The sequence below is a fragment of the Indicator indicator genome, chromosome Z, assembly GCF_027791375.1.
Source record: "Indicator indicator isolate 239-I01 chromosome Z, UM_Iind_1.1, whole genome shotgun sequence".
NCBI classification, from domain to species: domain Eukaryota; kingdom Metazoa; phylum Chordata; class Aves; order Piciformes; family Indicatoridae; genus Indicator; species Indicator indicator.
In genome coordinates this window covers 27,174,574-27,198,986 of record NC_072053.1, presented here as the reverse complement: position 1 = coordinate 27,198,986, position 24,413 = coordinate 27,174,574, and the positions used below count along the sequence as shown (strand labels likewise).

Here is a 24,413-nt window from a genome sequence, read left to right as displayed (position 1 = left end):
GTAGGGTTCTCTTCAATTTGCCAAATGGTTTTCTGTGCCTACAGTTTTTGTATTAGAATTTTCAGAGCCTTGGCAGTGCTTTGGGAAAATGAGTCTCTTCAGATGTCTAGATTGGTGTTACAAAGCAGTACACATCCACAATGACTGCCCTTTCAAGAATCCCAGAAGATCTTTCCAATACTTGTACGTTCCCAATTTAGATGTTCCATAAAGTAATTCTGCATAGTCTAAAAGCCATGACTAGTTAGAGGATAGTGTCTGTAGACTGCAGCTCTAGAAATATTTTTAAATTAATTGGTCTGGCATTTTTAGTCTTTATCTGTCTGCCTGAATTCAGCTCTTCTATGTACAAATAAAGAAATGTCAGTGTCTTTCTCTTGCAGCAGGGTCCAGCCATGATATTTGCACATACCTTACTCTGTTGATTTTTCCTGATGACTTCACCTCCACATAAGTTTTCTCTTCCTCTCATCATCTTGCTTCTTAAAGCCACTGCCTTCAGTGGCACTTGTGTACCTTCCCTTTGATTTAAGGGTGTGACTGGGGGAAGAAGCGGCACAGGGCAAAGGAGGCCTCTCAGAAGCAGCCTTCAGCAGAGTAGAGCAACTTGAGAATTGCTGAGTTTCATTTGCTCCCTCTTCTAGATTTGAGCAGGTTTTCCTTAGTTCCCAGGCAAAGCTTTGCCTGGCTGCTCTGTTCAGCATCTCAAGGGACACAGTCCACTGGTGAGTTTCTGTAACTCACCGGTAACCTCAGAGTTTCTGAGGGCTGATTCCTGTAAGAACAAAACATTTTTTTCTTCTAACTCAGCTGAAGTGTGGCACTAAGTTTCTGGAATGCCTTAGCTGTTGCTACTAAAACAGGTAATGCAAATGTGGATGTTCCTCACAGGGGAAGTTTTCAGTAGTAAACAGAGTTTTGAATAAGTCACTTCTCTGGGATGAGCTCTGCTACTTGGGACTTCTTTGAGAGAAAGCAATGTTGAGGACCTTTAGCACATAATTTCTCCACCTTGAACACATCCAAAAGGTATTTAGGCAGTGAGGTCACATTGAAAACAGTGTCTGAATAGAAAACTTAACTGAAAAAGACCCACAAACAAAACCAACAAACCAAACAAAATAAATAAATAAAAAAAACCCTCAACCACAGACAAACAAGACCCCCACAACCCAAACCAAAAACATTCTTTGGTTGTGGCAAAAGCTAATAATATCCTGATGCCTTCCTGAAAGGTACCTATATAGCTTTGATCCTGCACCAGCTTTATACCTGTTTAGCATTAGGTTGAATGTTTGCAGAAATGTCTCTTTTCTACCACATGTATCAGTGTTCTGAAACAAATCTTTTATGCTGTTTGTGAAAGGGATAGGTTTTGCAAGGAAACTTACTGAGAGCACCTATCTGATGTAACAACATAAATGCCTGCTGGGCTAATGCATGTATTCCTTGAAGGACAAATGTTGTGGTGGACTGATAAAGCAGGGGACTACTGTAATGAAACCTATTGAAGACTGTTAAGTTGGTATATGTGCACTTAATTTTTTTGCATTAGCGCACAGAGCGTTATGGCCCACTATTAGTAGTTTTGCAACTAACTGAAATTAAACCTGCTGCTTGACACAAGTGGAATTTTGCATCCTTTAACTTTCAGGTTTCAGATTATGTATTAATTTCATTATTCTCAGAACATGGTTTTGCCTTACCTAATAAAGGAGAGTAGTGAAAAGGAGCTCTTGAAAAAGAGTTGTGATTTATCTTTGTCTTTGTGGTATATTCATAGTACCTTTTTGTATAGTGTTGTTGAACTTCATAATCTGGCATAAGTTCTTTATCCTAACTGTTCATCTAGTACTACTACAGATGAGTATCATCCCTGGAACCAAGCTTATTCTGAGGACTAATGTGCGTTTTTGTGTGGTCAAATGCTGTTTAAAGCTGTCATATCAACCCATCTTTATACATTGTGAGGGGTTAATGTGCAGAGTGATGCACTTTGGCTGAATTGATGCTTAGTTCCTGTATGAGATCAGTGCTGTGGAGGGTAGAGGCTGAGAAATGGCAGTTACTGCATTCAGCTTTGGCACCACTTCTGCCTCACCTGTGGTGAGGGTGTTCTGGTGGCCTTGGTTTAAAATTAGACAAGATCAGAGGACCACCACTTCCAGTTCGGTATTTGTATGAAACTGTCTTGCCAGATGCAGTTTATTTAAAATAAATGAACTGTAGCTACTTGATTAAGTCTGTTGACTTGATACTGTACTTTTCTGTCCTGAAGGTGCATTTGTCAATAATGAAGAACATAAACACTGTATGAAATCGAGTGAAATAGTTGGCAGTTTGAGAGTGGAAGATGCTCCAGGCAAGGGCTTTTAAAATGCCAAGTGAAGCTTGGTTTTTAACTATGAGAAAGCCAAGCAGTCACAGTGGTTTGGAGTTGTTTTTGAGGGCATTATTTGGTAGAGTATATGAAACAATGAAATGAGATAGGGAGAAATATGTTGGGACAGAGAGTTGCAACTTAAATATTTGAAGTCTTTTAATTTGAGAAAAAACCCGAACACTATGGAATAGATTCTTTCCTTGTCTCAAGTCATAGCTCATTACTAATAACTTGCTGCTGATATCCAGGACTTGACCAGAGACTCAAGTGGGTGGTGAAAAAGGGGAAGGGACTGCACCAGAAACCAGAGAAGAGCAACAGGGCAAGTAAGTGTAAAAGAGGGAAAGCTCTTTAATTGAGCTGACTCTTTTGTTTCTGTTCCTCTGGCTCACCTGTTCTGCCTTGAACAGTAAAATGCTTATGCAGAGAGATGGTTTTCACCCATCTTTTCTGGAGACAACAGAATGACAAAGTGTGGCAGTTGATCTTGCTGAACTGTGGAGTGATGGTATAAGCATGCTTCTGCTTAGATGGAGAATCCTTAAATGTATAATTAATCCATTGAAATGAGAGAAGTGGACAATAGGAGTAATGGATCCTTAGTTTTCACAAGAAAAGAAGGTACCAAGTAAAGCTCTCCAGGAGTGTGTCCTGTTAGGTCTAGTGGTGGATAATCTGCGCAGTGAGGCAGCGAAGTAGGGTACTCAGCGGTGAACACAAAAGATGGAAATAAGACTGGTGAAATACAGTGTGGATAAATATTGAGTGATGTCCTTTCCACTCTCCTCAGCAATGTCAACTTGGGGTGGTGTATAACGGGATGTTCTTTTTACTATTTCAGAGTAGCAGTGAGCAGTTTTTAGTTCTGTGGAGGCAGCAACTTCATGCCCAGTAACAGTGAAGAAACTTAATCGAGATTAGAAACTTGGAAAGAAGCAGACCTGGGTTTATACAGGATATTTATGGAAAAATCCGTAGCGTAATGAGACAGAAATCACTCCAGCTTCTGAGGAAATCTCATCCTTTATACTGTGTGAGTCAGACTATTGGACAAGTGCACTATAATTGTTTCAAATATTTATAATCTTATCTGTTGAGCTACCTGTGTTTCTACCTCTTCTATTCCGACTGAAAGGCTATTTCAGAGGGCCATGTATCTGCCTCACTATGAATAACTTTGCGACTCAGTTCTTCGTTGTTGAATCAATATTGCCTTTTTTGGTTATCTACTGTCTATACAGTTATCTGATGTACAGGCCTTGCAATCTGCTGAGCTGTGCAAACAAACTTTTCTAGTTTTTGAGTTGAGGAAGGTACCTTAGCTGTCTTCTGTCTCTGTGTTTAAGATAGATGAACTAAAACCAAACATGTTTGCAAATTCTTCCTGAATGCTGTTTCAGAGTGAATTTTTGTGAGAAGTGTTAGCACCTTTGGATGGACTTGTTTAATCATCACACTCTTATATTGATGTAAAGTGTAGGAAGCAGACATTGTTCTCCAATGTGTCTTGATGGACAAGCTCCCACTTCATCAAACTCCCATTGGAGTAGTTTTACCTCTGTACAGGACCGTGAACTCATTACTGCACAAATCTGTCTGTTCTCTTGCTTCAGTCTTTAAGAGTTGTTTTGCAGGCAGAACTGGCTGACCTTGGTCTTCTGCTGTAGCAATGAATTGCCAGCTCTGTCAGCAGTACATTTACTAGTTATTTATTAATGATGCTGGTGTACGCATTGCATAACACTAGCTTGTTGGCTTTATCCTTGAGATTAGCCTACTGGTAACCTCTTCCCAACCTTATAATTCCTCTTAACACACCTGTTGTTGTCTTCCCTTTAAGCCATTTCTTCAAAGTCACCTGACTTAGAAAATGAAGTATACATGGAAGATGTTTTCGGTGTTGTCATATAGGAAGCATTCAGAGACCCTTTAATTACCCTCTGCCATCTCCTCTCCTTACTTTAAAAAAGAACTTCAACTCCTCAGTTTCTTCTACTTTCAAGTACAGCTGAACCAAAAATTCTCCTTTTTAGTGTGCTAAACTCTGCCCTCACAAATTGTAGTTTATTTAGGGGAAAAATAGATATTTGTTGAAAAAGCAGCCCCTATTTTAAGTTGCTGTGTCAATATGTGATTGGTGCATGAGCAGGATTTCTTTTCCAGGTGATCTACTGTAGGATCTTTGCTAATTTTCCTTGAGAATCTGCCTTAGACTTTTATGTGGATAAGTCTTCTGGCAAGAAAATATACTACCTATTAAATTACTATTAAAATTTGTCCTTCAGCTGTATCTGGGAAGTTTCAGACCTTGACACTAATGGTAGTTGTACCATTATGAAGACAAATATCATTTGGTATGATCATACCAGTCTTCCTGTGCCAGGAAGTTTAATATTTAAGAAATTGCTGCTGTGATGCAAAAACTAAACTCCTATCTTCTGAAATCATGATACCTGTCAGGGTTAGAAGATACCATGTCTGTCACAAACATAGGGAAATCGTGCTGTTGTACTTGGAGTAGTAAGAGGCTTTGCAGTCTGTTTATCCTGCTTGTAGTACTGAAAAAGAAAAGAACAGTATTTCTTCCCTGTGTGCTTTGATTTGAGGAAGAGTGTCTTACACTACAGGAAGTACTTATACTTTATTTTTGAAATAACATAGATTTTAATTTAGAAAGTTGTTGTGTTTTGGTGGGGGGGTGTGTGTGTTTGGAGTTTTTTTTATTTATTTATTTATATGAAATCCCACAAACCAGCACTTTGCTGATTCATTTTAGAACAGAACAGAAGTTTTTCTTAGTAATCTCACTTGCCAGAAACAGTAGGAGTTGCTTCCCCTCTGGTTTGACTTCTACTTTTCACCTAGCTCCCACCAGCAGACAGTAAAAACAATGCATATGTGTTTAAAAGAGGTAAATTAAACATGCTGTATGGAATGTGCTCTGAGAGAGTAGGTATTGATGTTACGGAGTTCTTCAACCAAGAAGATATTAAAAGCCAGTACTACTGTGTTTATTTCAGGCTAATGACTGCCTTGGATTGAGGAAAAAGTAAATTACAAATGTTGTAACTCTGTGACATCAGTTTTCAGTTTAACGGGGTTAAGTCAATCTGATCTATTTTACTGTAATCTGTTTTTTAGAAATTAAAACTTTTTATCTTTAAGCTTTCATCAAGCATGCATCTTTTGAGCAATGAAATACATTGAGTACAACCATAAGACAAATGACTGCAATACTCTTTAAAAATTCCTATTATACAGTTGGGGGAAACTGAAGAAACTATGAAGTTTCTATATAATTTTTTTAGCCATATTGTATTTCAGTGCATAGCTCTTCTATTAATTGTCACTTCAAACTAGGTTAGATGTCTAGAACTTCAAGACTTGTACTTCCTTAACTAAATTTTCTTGGCTAAGTTATGACTTCAGGAAACTGTTTATATAGGAGGCTTTTTTTTTAGTTATCAAAGAAGTTATTAAAAAGCATTCGCTTTGATAATTTTTATTTTAGCTGGTTCTTACTAGCTTAAAAAGCAAAAGAAATCCAAACTTTGAATCTTTTTGTGTTTTGTTTGCATAATCTTGATATGGGATGGTGCTGCAGGCAATTACAAACGAATTACATCATCTCAGTATTGCTGAAGTATTGCACACACTTGTGTACACTTCAAGTAGCTATTCTCAGTGTAGAAGAGCAATGTCCTCACTGTATTAGGAACTTCATTCTCATGATCCACATACCATTGCTTTCCATTTCTGATGTAGCAGCAGATAATTATATTAAAATAAACACCCCTCAAACCCACCTGAGTAACCCAAGCACTCTGAAAATTTTATCTTGCAGCTTGACAAGATGAAACATTCAGGTGTGGGCAGGAGGAAATGGGGACTAAGCCACCATGACACCATTATTCATTAAGCAAATCTTTTTAATAAGGGTGATACAGAGCTGGTGGTGTGGTGGTAGTGGCACTACAGAAGTAAGTATTCATGGCAGTGTTCTGAAGCTGAGGTTAAGTTTTTCTGGGCTGAATTTAATTTCATGAGCAACTGCTTTACAATGACTGTTAAAAGTGTTTGCTCAAAAGAAGTAAATGGCTCTTATTTGTGTATTCCTCAATCTCCATTTCTGGAGACCTAAAAAAGTACACTTTTCTCAGATACACAGCCAGGAATCTTGGTGCTGGTATGTGTAGAGGGCAAAGAATGAAGTTTTCATTCCATACGTATTTTATAGGATGAGTGAGGATGACACACTTGACAAGTAACCTTCCCTCATCATGACCTCACACTGCTTTTGTAACTGTAACTCTTTTGCAAGTTAGCAAAATAGTAAATGACAGATCATAGAATTGTTTTGGTTGAAAAAGCCCTATAAGAGCTTTATTAAGACCAACCACTGGCCTGACGCCCCCAAGTGCCATGTCCACATGTTTGTGAACACCTGCAGGGATGGTGATTCCACCACCTCCTTGGGCAGCTTGTTCCGATGCCTGACCACTCTTTTAGTAAAGACTTTTTTCCTAATGTTCAATCTAAGCCTTCTCTGGCAGAGTTTGAGGACTTTTCCCATGTCCTGTTATTTACTTCATACTAGAGAAATGAGATCAATGCTTACCTCACTACAACCTCCTGAAAAGGTAGTTATAGGGAGTAATGAGGTCTCCCCTCAGTCTCCTCCATACTCAATAATCCCATTTCCCTTGGCTACTCCTTATAAGACCTGTTCTCTAGACCCTTCAACAGTTTATTGGTCTTCTCAGGACATGATTCAGCAACTTAATGTTCTTCTTTTAATTGAGGGGCCCAAAGATGAACACAGTACTGAAGGTGCTGCCTCACCAGTGCCAAGTACAAGGGCACGATCACTTCCCTAGTCCTGCAAGCCAGTCTGTTCCTCATACAGGCCAGCATGCCACTGACCTTCTTAGGCACTTGAGCGTACTGCTGGCTCATGTTCACCAACTACAACTGAGCACCCCCAGGTCCTTTTGTACCGGGCAGCTTTCCAGCCATATGATACGATATGATGTGACATAGTGTCGCTATGCCAACCCAAGGGGAGGGCAGAAATGAGGTTGTCATGTTTCAAAATCTTTACTGTTACAAAAAAAGAGGTTGTTGGTGGTTTTTGTGGGTGTGGTGTTTTTGTTGGTTTGGTTTTGTTTTTCTTTGATAGGAAGGGATAAGTTTTTGCACTGTTTTGAAGCATCCAGCTCGAGGGCTCTGTGCTGGCTGGTGTCTGAATAGTTCAGTGTTTTGGTGAGCCTCTGGCTTGGCTCTTAACCCATCCTTCTGTCCTTTTCTTTGTTGGTGTACTTGGACAGCTTCCAGAGCTGGGTCAGTTGTAGTTCTGCTGGCGTGGAACTCAAAACAATGCCTAGTCACAATGACAGTGGTTTAGTTTGGGGTGTTTTTTTTGTTTTTGTTTTTTTTTTTTTAGCCACCTTCAGAGAGGAAGTTTTGCATACAACTGATTTTATGACAATATAGAAGACACTTCATTCTTTGCAGTACCTCAGCTGGAGTACATGGGTACTGTAACTGCTTGGTCATGGAACAAAGCTGTATGTCATTCAACAGCGGGCACTTAAAATTTTCATCTTATGAGCCATTGTATCTGTTTTAAAACTGAAGCATTCTTGAAGCAGTCACTTTAAGATGTAAAGAGTGAAAGTGCTATCAAATCATTGGTGAAAAAAGTGTCTCATTTGTGATGGGCCTGGGAGTCAGGCTTAGTTTGGAGGACTTCTTGAATGTAAGTTAAAGAGCAAATATGGTTGAAAAACATCTTATGCGTTTTTCTTACTTTTTTCGTTCTGGTAAGCCCTGACTGTGCAACTTAGTTTTTCTGTTTTCTTTCCTGTTCTTCCTGAAGCAGTTCTCTGCTTCATTCATATCTTTTTCTATTCTTTAGGGGTTTTCTTCTCCTGTTCTTTCCATGTTTACTTCTATTTGTACACATTTATTTGGGCGGTAGTTGTGTATGTGGAAGATATGGTTAGTGCCTTGACATGGCCATCCTGAGAGCTGAGACAATATCTGAAGGGGGCCTACAAGAAAAGCTGGTGAGGGACTTTTTTGGGTGTTGGGTAGTGACAGGGACTAGGGAGAATGGATCCAAGCCAGAAGCAGGTAGATTTAGACTAGATACTAGAAAGAAGTTCTTCACCATAAGGGTGGTGAGACACTGGAACAGGTTGCCCTGGGAGGTGGTAAAAGCGTCATCCCTGGATGTTTTTAAGGTCAGGCTGGATGTGGCTCTGGGCAGCTTGATCAAGTGGAGGCTCTGTGCTCATGGCAGGGGAGTTGGAACTAGATGATACTAGGGGTCCCTTGCAACCCTGATGATTCTGTGACAACAGCAACATTTTTTTGGAAGGAAGGAAGCAGCCTGATTTTTATCCTTCTGGTACCTTACTGGTAGATCTAGGAGTGTCTCTCTGCAGATCATTTTTGATATGTAACACTAGACTGATGTGCCCATTATGTACAGTACTGCTGAATTTTGAAGATGAAATCAGGGAGTTTTAAGCACTTTAATATACATCTCTGTACATCTCTAAATTAAAGAAGATTATTTATTGTTTTGCTAAACATGCTTAGTAGTACCCCCACTTCTTTTCTCCATATAGCCATTTTGTTCTGAGGGTATTCATCCTTATACACAAACAGGGATGCAACTTGTGTGTCAAGGATAGAGGATCAGAGTTTAAAAATGTGATTTTAGTAGTCTGTAATAATTTTTCTCTTATTTTGAGCTTTTTTTTTTTAGCTATTCTTAAAACTTGGCTGCTCTGATGACTAGGTTTGGTTAGTGTTGTTGAGTCTCTTGAGGTGCACTAGCACATGCCATTGTGTGCCTTAATCTTTTGTTCTACTGACTTGAAATTGAGCCAAAGGCTTTCACTTTTGTGGAAGAGAGGGGGGAATAAAATCTCCATGCCCTGGAGCTGTAGGGCTTGTGCAGTGACCACATTGTTCCATGGATTTACCCAGTGTGTGTGAAAGTGAAGAGGCTGCATGCATGTGTAATTTTCCCTTTTTCCCAGATCTTCCTGAAACCGCCTCCTGCACTTGCACTCCCTGAGAAGTACCCCTTTCCTGCCTTCATGAAATGCAGTTTATGCTCTTCTAACTTGTAAAGCTGTCCAGAGAAGGTATAAAGAGGCAACTGTTGCTCACTGGAATGTAAAGGAATAGTGGCAGTAGCAACAGATTGAGCAACTCAGTGGTTGTCACTGAACTGTTTACTCAGTCGTGGTTTTGGCATGCTTCCACACTTGATGTGCCACAAACGTGAAGGTGAGAGGAATCTGTCCTGCTCTCCTTCATTCAGCATTCCTTCCTGGGAGCTGCAAAGACAAGGCAGTAGTCATTGGCCAAAGGAAGTGCATAACCTTCTAACTTGCTGCATGCCTATTCCTCTTCATGCGCTTCTCTTTGGCAATGCGGGGTACAATCATCGCCAGTTTGTGTTGCTTTTGTAATGTATTTTTTATTCCTTTTTGCTAGCTGGCTTGCCTTTTGCAATTCTCAATTCAAGACGTATACCCTTCCAGAGAGGAGTTTTCTGTAGTGATGAATCCATCCGATACCCATACAAAGAGGACACCATTTCTTATAAGTTGTTAGCAGGAATAATTGTCCCTTTCAGTATAATTGTTGTAAGTTAAACTTTTCTTCATTGGATTTGATTTCAGTGGGGGTGGGGAAGAGGGGGGGGAGGGGCAATCTGTTAATACAGACTTCTGAAACTGTTCTCTAAGGTTTCTTACTTCAAAACAATATTCTTATACCAGGTGCTAAAGTAGTAGAAATGGTGTTCTGGCAAAAGAAACTGAAAGGTTCTCTTTAACTGATGTCAAACAACTAGAATTGCAGAATGGGATAAGAATACTTTAGAACTATGTTGAGTTGATTCTGTAATCTGAGAGATAAACTTCTCCCTTACCATATCAGTTAAGAATTAACACTAATGTATGTTTAAATGACTGTCTCAAGCTTTTTTATTTTGGGAGATACTCCTTTCAGAATACGAATTTTCACTACCTATGAAGTCAGCATTTTTATTTGCCAGAGATAGCTTGTGGAAGTCTAAAAACAGATCCTAAATTCATTCACAGAAGAAGAATGCTATAGCTTCCAATCCAAAAGCATAACTAGAATAAAGAAAGTGGATGGATGTTTTTTTTCCACTGGATATTCTCCTGAAGGGCAGGATAAAATACTGGCCTTTGTTGCCTGAGTTGGTGCTGGGGTTTGCTTTCACAGTGCATTTAACCTGGCTGAAAATGAGCTACTGTTCTACTTCCCTCCTTTTCACACTAGATTAGTAAACTAGAGAGATTCTCTGCAATTGACAGTTTGACCAAAGTTCCTAGCTCAGCTGAACTGGCACAAGCATATAAATTCTCTGTATCCTTTATATTTAATTGTATACTATCTGCTGAACTAATGTTATATCTTACTATAAAGAAAAGGTGAGGCACCCCTATTAGCCTGGTTTTGCCACCTCTGGTGGCTTGTCTGACCCAGGAAAAGCTGCTGAAATTCTTTAATCTGGCAGCATTCTTTGAGCTAGGTTGAGTGAAATGGCTCCATATAACAGTGCTGGGGAAATATCCTTGGGCATGGGTACTATGGAGAGCTGGACATCATCAGTTAACCGTTTGGTGTCCTAAGTCTCATGGGACTGCACTTCAGACATCAACAGGGGCTTCAAGATCCTGGTCCAGAAGTGCTTCAGACTCCTCTCATGGATCTGTGTTGGGTGACATCCAAGCTCATGAGAGCTACACTTTAAGCAGACTTAAACCTTTCGTACCCAACAAGATGAAGTGTGTAAATATTTGTCCAACTATATTTTTGGGAATAAAAGTTGGAAAAGGAGCAACTAAATGTAAATACCAGTATTGGCCAGCTGTTTCTCTGGAGTAATGGGTTAAAATTAGGAAGGATGTTATGGCAGTTTAACTCTTTCTTACACAGGGACTGCATGAGGTTTTTGTCTAGATTCCAACAAAAGTCACCTTGTACCTTATGTTTGTTCTTAGATGGAGTTACTTTTTCATTATTTTAGAAATGTGGGGCTAGGAATCCAACCTGTGATTTACATAGTTTTCTTCCTATTGCAAAAACTGCCTCAAAAACTCGTAGAAATACTTCTGGATCAAATAAACTTTTTTGGGTTTTGTCTGTTCTCTTAACTGTCAGGTAGTTAATGCTAAAAGAGCATGCCTTTTAAAACAGGACTGCTTTTTTTTTTTAAATCAGGTTAGTACTTTTGCTATTCAGAGTACTAGTACTTGGTCAAAACTGAAGTCCATGTAGCTTGCTAATATCATCTCGTTTCTAGCAGTGCTGAGTATAGAAGAGCAGAAGAATAGAATAAGCAAAGATTGATGTTTTGCCTTCAGGACTTTGCTACCAGCCATTTGCAGCTTCTTGAGTCAGAAAGGTCTTCAGTGAATATAGTAATTTAATGTATGCATTTGCTTTGATTTTGTCCAATCTCCTTGTGAGGCTGTATGAACATTTAACTAATAAAGGTACCTTTGTAACACCAGGGACCATATTTTAGTTGAGAAATCAGGCTTTCTGGCAAAATTGCCTTCAAGTCAGATGGTAAAAGCAAGTGTTGGTATCCAGTGTTGTGAGGTTAATAAAGGTGAGTATTCTTTGATATCTCTGTCCAGTCAGGTAGCTGCACTGACAGTCTAGTAAGTGACAATCTTCCAGGTTTTGCAGCAGTATTCTTTGAAAGGATATTAATTATTTTCCAGTCACAGCTGTGATATTTCTGCTCAATTATGTTCATTGCTCTCTAGGATAGGTAGATTCTGTATATGAGCTCACCAGCATCTGCTTTACTGAAAACATTTCAGCTTTAGTCTGCTCTGGGTGTTTCTCTGCTTCAATCCATGTTTTGGTATGGTGCAAGGTGTAAAACTTTAGTGTAATGCATCTGAAGGAATTGTCCGTTTGCCTTTATAATTGCCCAGGTGTCTGAGTGTCTAATAGCAGCTTCATTTACCAAAGGTCTGCTTTGCTGGAATCTTTGACTTGTCACTCTGAAGTTACAAATGGAGCCATCACTTGATGCACAGTTGAAGAATAGTCGATGTAGAATAAAATGTAATACTGGAGAAAATGTTTTTATTTAGGGCCATACCTAGCAATACTGATAAATGTTGCTCAGAGAAGGTTGTGGTTTTAAAAAATTACTATGAAAATCTGTAACATTAAAAAGCTCAACATGGAGCAGAGTAAGGCAAAATATTTTTTTTTCTTCTACCTGAAAGTTTCATTTATGGGCATGGTTACTGTTGACTCCTGGAAAATTTTAATTTGCAGCTTAGTGTTTATTAAAAATTAATTTCTGAAACTACATGTCTGAGTATTAACAGTAAAGTAACATCTTTCTTTTTAAGCAATTATCTTTCTATAACAATCATCCTTATTTCTCTTTCAGATAATCCTAGGAGAGACTCTTTCTGTCTTTTATAATCATTTGCACTCAAATTCGTTTGTCAGAAATAACTACATAGCCACTATTTACAAAGCCATCGGGACCTTCATTTTTGGAGCAGCTGCTAGCCAGTCCTTGACAGACATTGCCAAGTACTCCATAGGTAGACTGCGTCCTCACTTCCTTGCTGTGTGCCAGCCTGACTGGGCACGAATCAACTGCAGCCTGGGTTACATTGAGAACTTCTCTTGTCAAGGGGACAAAGCAAAAATCAATGAGGGAAGGTGAGTCTTGACTAACCTGCTTCTTAACTGTGGCCAGTGAGTTTGATATTGCTGCTGCTCTGGGGTTTTTTGGGTTTTTTGTTTTGTGGTCTGGGTTTTTTTTTTTTATGTGTTTCTTCTAGAATAAATTTCTTGTAATGAATTTTGAACTTTGAGACCTGTCAAGGTACTGGGGTTTATTATCTAATTTCTGGAAACTGTTTTATTAATATACATAAATTGCGGTGCATGTTTGTTGGTTTGTTGCGTTAGTGGATTGGGTTTGTTTTGTTTGTTTTTTACAAAAAGTGAGACACATTCAGTTTTGATTGGCTTCTACTTATGTTTCGAAAATTTGCACATCCTGGTGGGGAGGGGTGTTGGAAATCTGCCTTCACGTAATGATGTAGAATGGCAAGGAAAACACTTCAGATTTAGAATGAAATCAAATGAAACTTGGATGTAGTCTTCCATACTTTTACATCCTGCTAAGAGATTCATTGTGCTGATTTTTCTCTGTATTAAGCTTTTCCTTACCTGAAGTACTTTTCTGCCAGTTCAATTCCAGCAAGGCAACGGGTAAACAAAAATAAAGCATCTGACACATTGGAGTTTCGTCACTGTTAGGAACAAAAGACTCCTGGAAATGTTCAAGTAGTTTCAGAATAGTTTCTGGTATTTAAGTTGCTTGAGCTGCCTGGAATCTTTGCCTTAGAGAAGCTCCTTACTGTTTTTCCAGGAGACCTGTATGTGCTTAGTTAGAACTTTACTCTGAATGTGTGATGTTTAAGTAAATGTTGCATATTGATTTGGTGTGAGACCAGATCCAGCTAGCTCCAAGTCATGCACAGCAGCTGATCAAAGGTGCCAGGAACAGTTTGTATTTTAAATGGCTGTTGGTAGCAGAGGAGCAAAACAATGATAATAGATAGGCAGCATAGCAGATATCCTAAAATGAACAAAACTTCATGCAAGTAGTAAATAGATTAATTACAATTTGTTTTTTGTGAGATTAGAGGAGTGTGCTTCATGTACAGCTTCTATTTATTTATGTGTATAGATATATATTTTTATTATTATTTTATTACTAATGCCCATAGTGGTGCTTGGAAGATTTTGTTTACTCATTCTAAGCTATTCAAGCTTATTCAAAACACCAATTGTTGGATGGACTTCCCTTGCTGTGAGTAGCTTTGTAGAGTCAGAGTATCCCCTAATAAGGTATAACTCTTATCTCTATTTCCAGGAAATAGGTGGTATACTTCTGAATTCTTGTAATGGTCACTTTCTGTATGACTGTCAACTTCAGTTTGGAAAAAGGCAGAGCAAGCAAAGGAGGATTTTAATGAAATGTAGAAAATGAAGAATTTCTAAACAGCATGTCCATCACACTTTTAAATGTTACCAACTTTTGAAAGATCTGACTCATAATAAAACAACCTTCATAATTGAAATAAAGGAGATGCTAACTCCTCCAAGATAAGAAATTGTCTTATCTTGTCAGCTTTGCACATTTTAGTGTGGTGAGTTAGCAGAAGTAATTGCTAGAAACTTAACTCCACAGAATTTAGATGATAAAATGGTAACTTCTAACACAAAATGGGGGAAATTGTTGTTGTTGTATGTTATATTGTGGTGTGAAGCTTTTTTTTGCTTCAACTCACTAAAAGTGGTACTTCTTTTTCACACTATAGCAGAATAATAAAAACAACATGTTTAAGTTTCAAATGGAATGAATCTTCAAACAAAACTGCACATCCTTAGGTGCTTTATGAAACAAAGTTATATGGTTTCCAGCATGAAACTGTAGGGTCAAAATTCAACTTGGGCATAGCTCTGAGTTCAGCTGAACTTCTGCATGAGCCTAAAAGTGCTTCTCAAATGTAAAGAAGGAAAAGGAGAAAATCTGAGTTGATTGCAATGACTAAAGTGGTCTTGAAATAAAATTCTGGGTTTGGGTGATGGCAAAAACAAGAGTTAGTTTATCCTCAAACTAAGAAACAGACTTGTTACATGAGAATAATATTGGGGAACCACGGCACTTTACTATTTTTCTTTGGTGTGCAACTAGTGCTTTGAAAACTCAGACTTCCATATTTAAAGTAAGATTTTTCTGTCATCTCTTAGCCAAAGAGCTGTTAGGTTTGTACTCCCAGGTACTGTTTTGTTCCTGTAATTTCTGTTCTTCCTATTGCTCTCTAAAAGACAATGCAAGAAAGCTCTCCTTTTTTGGTCAAAGCTTGTCTTCAAGTAGTGACTTTAGTGTGAGCTCACCTATGGTGCCTCTGCTAGCAGAGCATTTTATATGCACAGGAAGCTGTAAACAAAAGCAAGTTAGGGAGCAGTAAAAGGAAGTGTAGGTTAAAGTGGGTCATTGTCCTGTACAGATGGATAAGCCACAGATGAGTTTGCAGTGGGTTTTACAGTAAATTGGAGGAGGTGAGTAGACTCTAAAACTGTAACCCCGAAGTGAATTTCTGGATCAGTTGGACAAAATTATTAACTGCAGACATTGCTATCTTCCCTCATTTGCGTAAATACGCAGGGAGAAATACCAAGAAGAATGCAATCAGCTTGCATACAATAATATGCTCTAAAAGGATGTTTTTTCTGTGCAGGAGTAGAACTTAAGGTTGGTTTTGAATATTTGTAGAGATTTACACTTGGTTATACAGTCAAAAAGAGAAATCTAATATTTGTTTACTATTTCTTAATTCATATCAGTGAAATAATGCTTCCAATATAAAAATCCACTGTGCATATTGTACTCTTTTGTTGTTCTGTCATTCCTTCTCATAATTTCCTACTTAATCAATAGTTTTGGTATGCAGCATTCATGACTAGATAATAGCTCTTTGTCTGAAATAGTGTGAGTGTGTTGAAGAGACAGGTGTGCAATGGAAGTCTCTAACAGATACCTTAGAAGTGGTACAGAAGTCACGCAATCAACAGTTATCACAGAATCACAGAATCAACCAGGTTGGAAGAGACCTCCAAGATCATCCAGTCCAACTGATCACCCAGCCCTAAGCAATCAGCTACCCCATGGCACTAAGTGCCTCATCCAGTCTTCTCTTGAACGTCTCCAGTGACGGCAACTCCACCGCCTCCCTGGGCAGCCCATTCCAATGGGCAATCACTCTCTCCATGAAGAGCTTCCTCCTAACATCCAGCCTAAACCTCCCCTGGCACAACTCAAGACTGTGTCCCCTCGTTCTGGTGCTGGTTGCCTGGGAGAAGAGACCAACCCCCACCTGTCTACAACCTCCCCTCAGGTAGTTGTAGACAGCAATGAGGTCACCCCTGAGCCTCCTCTTCTCCAGGCTAAACACCCCCAGCTCCCTCAGCCTCTCCTCATAGGGTTTGTGTTCCAGGCCCCTCACCAGCTTTGTTGCCCTTCTCTGGACACGTTCCAGTACCTCAACATCTCTCTTAAATGGAGGAGCCCAGAACCGGACACAGTACTCAGGGTGTGGCCTGAGCAGTGCTGAGTACAGGGGAAGAATAACCTCCCTTGTCCTGCTGGCTGCACTATTCCTGATACAGGCCAGGATGCCATTGGCCTTCCTGGCCACCTGGGCACACTGCTGGCTCATGTTCAGCCTACTCTCAACCAGCACCCCCAGGTCCCTTTCTGCCTGGCTGCTCTCCAGCCACTCTGTCCCCAGCCTGTAGTGCTGCTTGGGGTTGTTGTGGCCAAAGTGTAGAACTCAGCACTTAGCCTTGTTAAATCTCATCCCGTTGGCCTCTGCCCACCCATCCAGCCTGTCCAGGTCCCTCTGCAGAGCCCTCCTATCCTCCAACAGATCAACACCTGCTCCTAACTTGGTGTCGTCTGCAAACTTACTGATGATGGACTCAATTCCTTCATCCACATCATCAATAAAGATATTGAACAGGATTGGGCCCAACACTGATCCCTGGGGGGACACCACTAATGACTGGCCGCCAACTGGATGTGGCACCGTTCACCACCAGTTGTTCCCATTTCCTCCTAATAGTTAAACTGGAAGGTGAAACATGAGGAATAGTTTCTCATTTCAGTTAATTCTTACATGAAGATTAGGAAGATGAAGTGAACTGTGGAACTATTTGTAGTGTTGGGATGTGTAAGCTTTTAAGTGGGTTCAAGAGACCATTTGAACAAACTTCAAGAACAACCACCTGTGTTTCTGGGAGCCTGTAGGTTATGGCTAGAGGCTGAGTATTTTTGGCAAGCATTGCTGAATATTTTATTCCAATACTATTTTACTGAAATGTTTGCAATGCTTTGCATTTGTCTACTGTGTTATAACTTGAAGGTATGGGGGAATGGTAATAGTCTTCATTATTCATCAGTAACTGTAGTATTAAAATACATGTAAGCTTTGTCTTGTATATAAACCAATGGACTTAGGCTTGGTCATCTACATGAGTAAAGTGCCTGTGGGTTTGGGTTATTTTCAGTAAGATTTATTTTATAACTTGGTCTTGATAAGCTAATTTGTGTTGACTTAAGTATCTTGTTTGCTCTGTGTCATGCTGAAAAGAGTCCTGTTCAGTGTTAAATAGCTTAGGTTCCCCTTGACAACTTTTATATTGTATTTGCACTTTGAGTACTACTGGTGATTAAACTAAGCTGAGGATCACAGTCATAGTTGTGTGCTTAGTAAATCTCATTCATGTTTGTTGAAAGAGTTGGCATACATTACTTGGAACTGTGTAACACTTCCAGATCTCCAAAATATGCATGGAAACCACTAGTTAATATTAAAGCATTAGAAACAGTATTTTATTGTGTCCTTTTGTAAGTCAACTTCTTTTTCAGGCAGTCTTTGGCATTTAAGTTAGACACAGAAGCTTTGCATGAGCTACTTCACAGCAGTTTTCTGAGGGTGATTGACTTGTACAGAACTGCATTCTCAAGCTGTTGTGAAGGCATTGCTAGGTTTGATGCCAACTAGTTGTTTGTTGGGCTTTATAATATTACATTTAAATAAATACTGAGTTAACTCAGTAAAGATGCTTGACCTGTGAAGATTATTTTCTTTTGGGTAACAAACCCACAAAGTTCTCCTTAAAGAAAATATCACAGTTGACTAAGATACGTATTTCTAAAATGTAGTTGCACTATTGTGTAATTTCTGTAATGTTTTGGAAAAGTAAATTTGATATGCAAGGACCAACACTAGTGTCTGTGAATGGAGATAAAAGCCAAGGAGCCCTCCTGTCACAGGTGCTAGCAATTAGTCATGTCACATCTAGAACACCAGTGTGTACTTTAATACCGCTGGATGGCCTTTGAGGTACTTTATTTAGCACCAATAAAGAGAATGACTTGCCAAACAGCTGTTTCCTTTTTCAAATAAGCCAACTACGGCTCAGTAAAATAGGTAGGTGTGCTAGGTTGTAACCCTGATCAAGCAGGGATGTGAGTGAGCAGTCTTTACTAATATCTAGTATCTTCAGCTTTTGCAGCTCCATTCTTTTTCAGTTCTGCATTCTCTTTTGGCTTACTACTGCTTATCTTTGCATGAATTTGAGTAAGTTGGCAAGATGACTGAAATTCCACAGAGAAGTGGGCAGAGAGGACACTGAAAGGGCAGATAAGAACTTCTCCACTCCTTATTGGTAGCCAAATCTATACACTCTAGCCAGTCTCTGGCAGATGTTGTGGAAACGTGTGTTAGCCTTCTTGCATCCAAAAGCATTGATAGAAACCCTGGAAGTTCAGCAGCAGGATCTGTGAATTAATATTTTACTGATGATCTGGTGAATGTATTTGTTGTAGTTGTTGTTGGTCTGTCTGAAATGTGTAAACAATGAAGCTTGAATGTGTAATAGAGTAACAGTGTGGAACATGAACGTCTCTTTTTCTGTATTATGTGAATTGTGGGATAAGTCTTGAATACTCTGTGAGAAATGACAGAAAGGGTCAGTCTTTACTCTGTATATTTGGGAGTGTCTTTTGAAGTGAAGAACAAATATCTTTTAGTCTCTAAGATAGTAGACATAGCTTAAAGGTTTGATCTATATTTCTGAGGATGGGGACTTGGTAATGGTGGTAGACTTCTCTCTCCAGTTTAATAAATTTCTTCCTACAAGCAGGTGAAAATTTAAAAACAATCAAAGGAACCCCAAACCTTCACCAAACAAAACAAAACAAATCCCTGCCCAAATGTGACTAAAAACTCCTCCAAAATAACAAAAGAACTACTACAAACCAAGCTTCTGGTATTGAAGAGTTGTGTACTCAAAAGAACATTTGAATGAGAGTCTTTTTTAATCCTCAAACAGTGTAGCAGGTGCCATACATGGCTTACATTATATTTAGAACTTAATTTAGTATTGTGCTGTTGCTTTCATCTATCTATCTATCTAGATATATATAGATATAGTTACGAACTTGGCAACACAAACAGAACATTGAAGCCTTGTTTTAAAGGTCAGCTATACTGAGTCTATTTAAACTTACATTTTCTCCATAAAATATTAAATATTGTAGCATGAAGTATGCCGTATTATTCAGTGTCTACTGATTAATTTAGCAGGGACAATAATATATTGGGATGGAAATAAGTTGTAGTGACCACTGGTCACTTCAAAACTTTAAAGCATATTTTTTAAAACTTTATAGTTCTAGAATCACTTCCTCCAGTCATAATGTAGGGGAAACAAGGCAGGTTTGTAGTATTAGTACTCAGTAAAGAATGTGAAATTCAGCTGTTGCTAATACTTCTGAAAGCAGAAGGGGTTTTATTTTTGTGTACCTCTTCTCACAAGTCCAGTGTAACTGATTTGTTTGTTGGGCCCTAGTGGTCAAAAAAGGTCTCTGAAACAGAAAGTAATTGGGACCAATCAATTAGTGGATTAAAGTTTTAAAGAAGCAGCTCAAATACCTGGCAGTTGGGTTATGAGGTTATTCTTTGTAGTTTCAAGATGTGTTATTACCTGCAGATGACTGTGAAAACTATTAAAAAAAAAGTTTCTAAAATGTCACTAGAAAAGGTATTAACGTTTTTGTATTTCGTATTCAGAAAATAAATATGCTGGCTTCCTTTAAATGCTGGTGTTTTCTACCCTTTTGAGTGTACTTTAGGGCTACCTTATAAAACTCTGAATTTTTGTCTTCTGAAACTTACATTGAACCTTTTCTTACCTTTGAATGGATTTTCTCCCCCCACACCCAGTATCCTTAATGTCCACATCATTTTAAAGACTGTGGAGACCTTGTTACAGTGTCAAGCAAGAATGTCTTAAATGTCTTGTACGTGACTGGGTGCTTGGGAAGCCTTTGTGTGTAGGGGGAACTTCTGGAGGTCCTTAGTCCAACCTCCAGTTTAAAGTGGGAGGAAGCTGTGAAGCTTTGACCAAACTCTGTGCATCCTCCTTTGTTCAGGAGCTTTGGAGGTGGACTTTCCACAACCTGTTGGAAAAATCTATTCTTACTATTCTCCTTTCCATTTTTCTAACTGTTGGGGGACCGCCTACCTCCTTAGCATGGCTTCTTAAAGATAACTAAACAACCTTGTTGATAGTGTTGTACACCTTCTTCAGCACCACAACATTCAAGCCATGCAGTCTCATGGACTTACAAGTCCAGCTTTAAGTAATCGTGATCAGATCTTCCTTGACTTAGTGTTTCTCTTCTTAAACCTTTACTACCGGCATGAAGACCTGGGAGGCTGAAAAGACTCCAAAACCTGATGCAAAGTTACCAAGTCTACCTTTAGCTTTCCTAGTCCCTTTGTCACAACGTAGCTCATGCTTGTCTTCGTTTTCCTGCTGACCTACCAGTTGAACACCTTCCTATTGCTCTTTGTATCCCTCACTAGCTCAAACCTTGCCTTCCTAATTCCTTGTGTGCTTAGGTGATGCTTCAGTACTTGTCCTTGATAGGCAGTCCACTTCTACCCCTTCGTATTCTTTTTGTATCTAAACTTAGTCAGGTATTTCTCACTGAATCAAGATGGCCTCTTGTTACTCCTGCTTGTTTTCTTTCACAAAGGGATGGAATGTTTTTGTGCTCTAGAAATGTTGTCCCTGAATCACACCATCTCATGGCAACTGCAATCAAGGCTGTTGCTACATTTCCAGTTAGTTCATCTTTGATCCTGAGTAACAAACAGATTAAAAAAGAACACTTTTCCTGTTAGGCCTGTCCAACAGCAGTGTCAGAAAAGAAACCTGTTGAGTTGCTTACATTTTGCCATGTTGCCCTTCCAGCAGGTTTTTGAGGCAGCCTTTTTAGATATAAGGAGTCTGAGTTCATATGCTTCCATTCTCTAGAAATTTTGACCTGTGCTGCAGTGTTAGAGATGCCAAGTCCCCAATCTTGGGGTTGTTCCCTGCTCCCTTTTGTGAACAAAAATTACTTGCAAAGCCTGAAAGGCAGACATAGTAATTCTGTATTTTCTAGCCTCAGCCAAGACTTGAATCCTTGTCTCTGGATGTGGGTTTTGTCCTTGCTGAGCTTCTCTAAGGACTTTCTATGCATGTCCAGGAATACAGGATCCCAAAATCACGGAAAACACCTGGTTGGAAGACATCTCAAAGATCATCCAATCAACCCTTTGATCTAGTTTAGGGTCAATCCTAAACCATGTCCCTAAGTGCCAGGTCCACATACTGCTTAAACTCCTTCAGAGATGGCGACTCCACCATTACCCTGGGCAGACCGTTCCAATGTTTGGTAACCCTCTCTGTGAATAAATATTTCCTAGCATCCAGCCTGAACCTCCCCTGGTGCAGCTTGAAACCATTTCCTCTAGTCTGAGAAGAGGCTGGCCCCCTCCTCGCTCTAACCTCCCTTCAGGTACTTGTAGGGAGTGATGAAGTCTCCTCTCAGCCTCCTCTTCTCCAGAGTGAACAACCCCAGCTCCCTCAGATGCTCCTTGTAGGCTATCTGCTTCTTGCAGTGAGAGGCCCAGAAGTGAACACAGTACTTGAGGTGTGGCCTCACCAGTGCTGAGTACAGGGGCATGATCACCTCCCTGTTCCTGCTGGCCACCATGTTTCTAATACAAGCCAGGATGCCACTGACTTTTGTGGCCACCTGGGCACACTGCAGACTCATATTTAATCAACTGTCAACCAATAACCCAAATACCCCCAGGTCCCTCTTTGAGTCACAGTTTTCCAGCCACACATCCCCAAGTCTGAAGCTTACCATGGGGTTGTTGGGGCCCAGGTGAAGGACCTGGCACTTGGCCTCGTTTAAACTTCATACAGTTAGCCTTGACCCATTGGTCTAACCTGTCTAGGTCGGGCTGCAAAGCCTCCCTACCCTCTAGCAGATTGACATGGCCACCCAGCCTCCAGCCAACTGGGACCTCCCTGGTTAGCCTGTTGACAGATAATGGTGAGGGGCTTGTGGTCAGTTAAATGAGAAGGGTCAATGCATGCTTTAGTTTTCTAACCCCTTTCGTTCAATAACTTTTACATCGAAGCTTGCTTGTGGAGCTCTCATTTAAGGAGTCTTCCTGTGTCTTAAAATATCAACCTACTGCTCTTATCCAGGTTGTTAATGAAGATGTTGAATAAGACTGGACCCAGTACTGACCACTGGGTACACCAGTAGTTACAGGTCTCCCATGTGGGCTCTGCACCATTGATAACAACCCTCTGACCTCCGTTATTTAGCCAATCAACAATCTATCTCATTGTCTGCTCTTCTAACCCAGAGTTCCTGAACTTGCCCACAACGATGTTGTGGGAAGCAATGTCAAAACTCTTGCTAAGGTTGAGGAAGGCAACATTCACTGCTCTCCCTCTCTCCACCCATTCAGTCACAGCATCATAGAAGGCTATCAGATTAGTCAGACATGCTTTCCTTTTGGTAAATCCATGATGGCTGCTCCTGATAATTTTCTTTTCTTCCATGTACTTAGAGATGACCTTCAGAATTAGCTGCTCCATCACCTTTCCAGAGATGGAGGTGAGGCTGACTGTTCTACTGTTTTCTGGATCTTCCTTCTTGCCCTTTTTGACAATGGAGTGACATTGGCTTTCCTCCAGTCCTCAGGCAGTTCTTCTGTTCTCCATGATCCTTCAAAAATGAGGGAGAGTGGTAAAGCAACACCAGCCAGTTCCTTCAGCCCTTACGGGTGCATCCCATTTGGGCCTGTGGGTTTGTGGGTGTTATATTTGCCCAAATGATCTTGATCTCAATCGCCACTGACCAAAGGACCGTCTTCCTTCCATCAGGCTTTCCTTTTTACTTCTAGAGTCTGGGATTCCTGAGGCAGCCCTATCACTAAAGACTGAAGCAAAGGAGGCATTCAGTAACTCTGCCTTCTCTGCATCTTACCTCACCAGTGCTCCACCTCATTCAGCAGTGGGCCTGTATTTTCCCTGTTCTTCCTTTTGCCAATGATGTATTTGAAGAAGCCCTTCTTGTTCTCTTTTATTTCCTTTGATCGATTTAATTCTAGGAGGGCTTTGGCCTACCTTGCTCTGTTCCTACATTCCCTGACAGCATTCCTATAATTCTCTCAAGTAACCAGTTCCTTTTTCCACACAGTGTACATGTCTTTCTCCCACATGACTTTTTTAGCAGCTCCTTTTTCATCCATGCAGGTCTCTTTCCTCCTCTACTTGATTTTTTTTTTTTTTTTTTAAATCAAAGGAATGCACCTGCCTTGAACTTGGAGGAAGCAAAGTTTGAATATTATCCAGCTCTCTTTGACTCCTCTGCCTTCCAAAGTTTTGGTCCATGGGATTCCTTGAAGCAGGTTTTTGAAGAAGACAAAGTTGGCCCTCCTGAAGTCCAGAGCTGCAATCTTACTTATTGCCCTGATTCGTCCTTGTAGAATACTAAACTCTATCATGTACAGTGTGAGGTTGGTTGGTTTGTTTTGTGTCCCTCCACCATGTATAAGATTCCTTAGTGTGCGCTAACTGGCTCTTAATCTCCCTGCTCAGGCTTGCTGAGTTTACTACAGTTTTTCATTGGGTGTGCTGTTTAATTGTGTTTCAGCTGAGCAGTGCAGGTTTATCAAAATAAGGCAGCCACTGACTTCTATGTATTTTCATCAGATACTGCTTTTTAACAGATTATGGATGTCAGTGGGACCTGAAAAGTCAAAATTCTAGCTGTGGAGGAACATTGAAGACCTAGTGATTAGAGAGATGCAGGAAGCTTAATTATAATTGTATTAGTACTGTAGAAATTGATATTACAACTCAAATGTTTAAAGAAAACAAACAGTTTCTTGCTTTAGGTTATGTATCAGCTCACATGCTGACTTGCATTCAAAACAAGCTCTGAGTAGTGTGCCATTGCAAATTTAAAATGTAATCTTCCAGGAGGTTATTA

At 39.9% G+C, this 24,413-nt stretch overlaps 1 protein-coding gene across 2 annotated transcripts in view; it reads left to right on the top strand.

Moving 5' to 3' along the window:
• The window catches only part of PLPP1 (phospholipid phosphatase 1), a 69,191-nt gene that overhangs the window by 19,855 nt on the left and 24,923 nt on the right, over positions 1-24,413 (top strand). Inside the window, exons 2-3 of one of the 2 annotated variants that reach the window (XM_054398236.1) lie at positions 9,899-10,050; positions 12,858-13,138. In XM_054398236.1, the coding sequence (XP_054254211.1) occupies positions 9,899-10,050; positions 12,858-13,138 (433 nt within the window). The remainder of the gene's footprint in view (positions 1-9,898; positions 10,051-12,857; positions 13,139-24,413) is intronic. The other variant, XM_054398235.1, reaches the window with a different exon arrangement.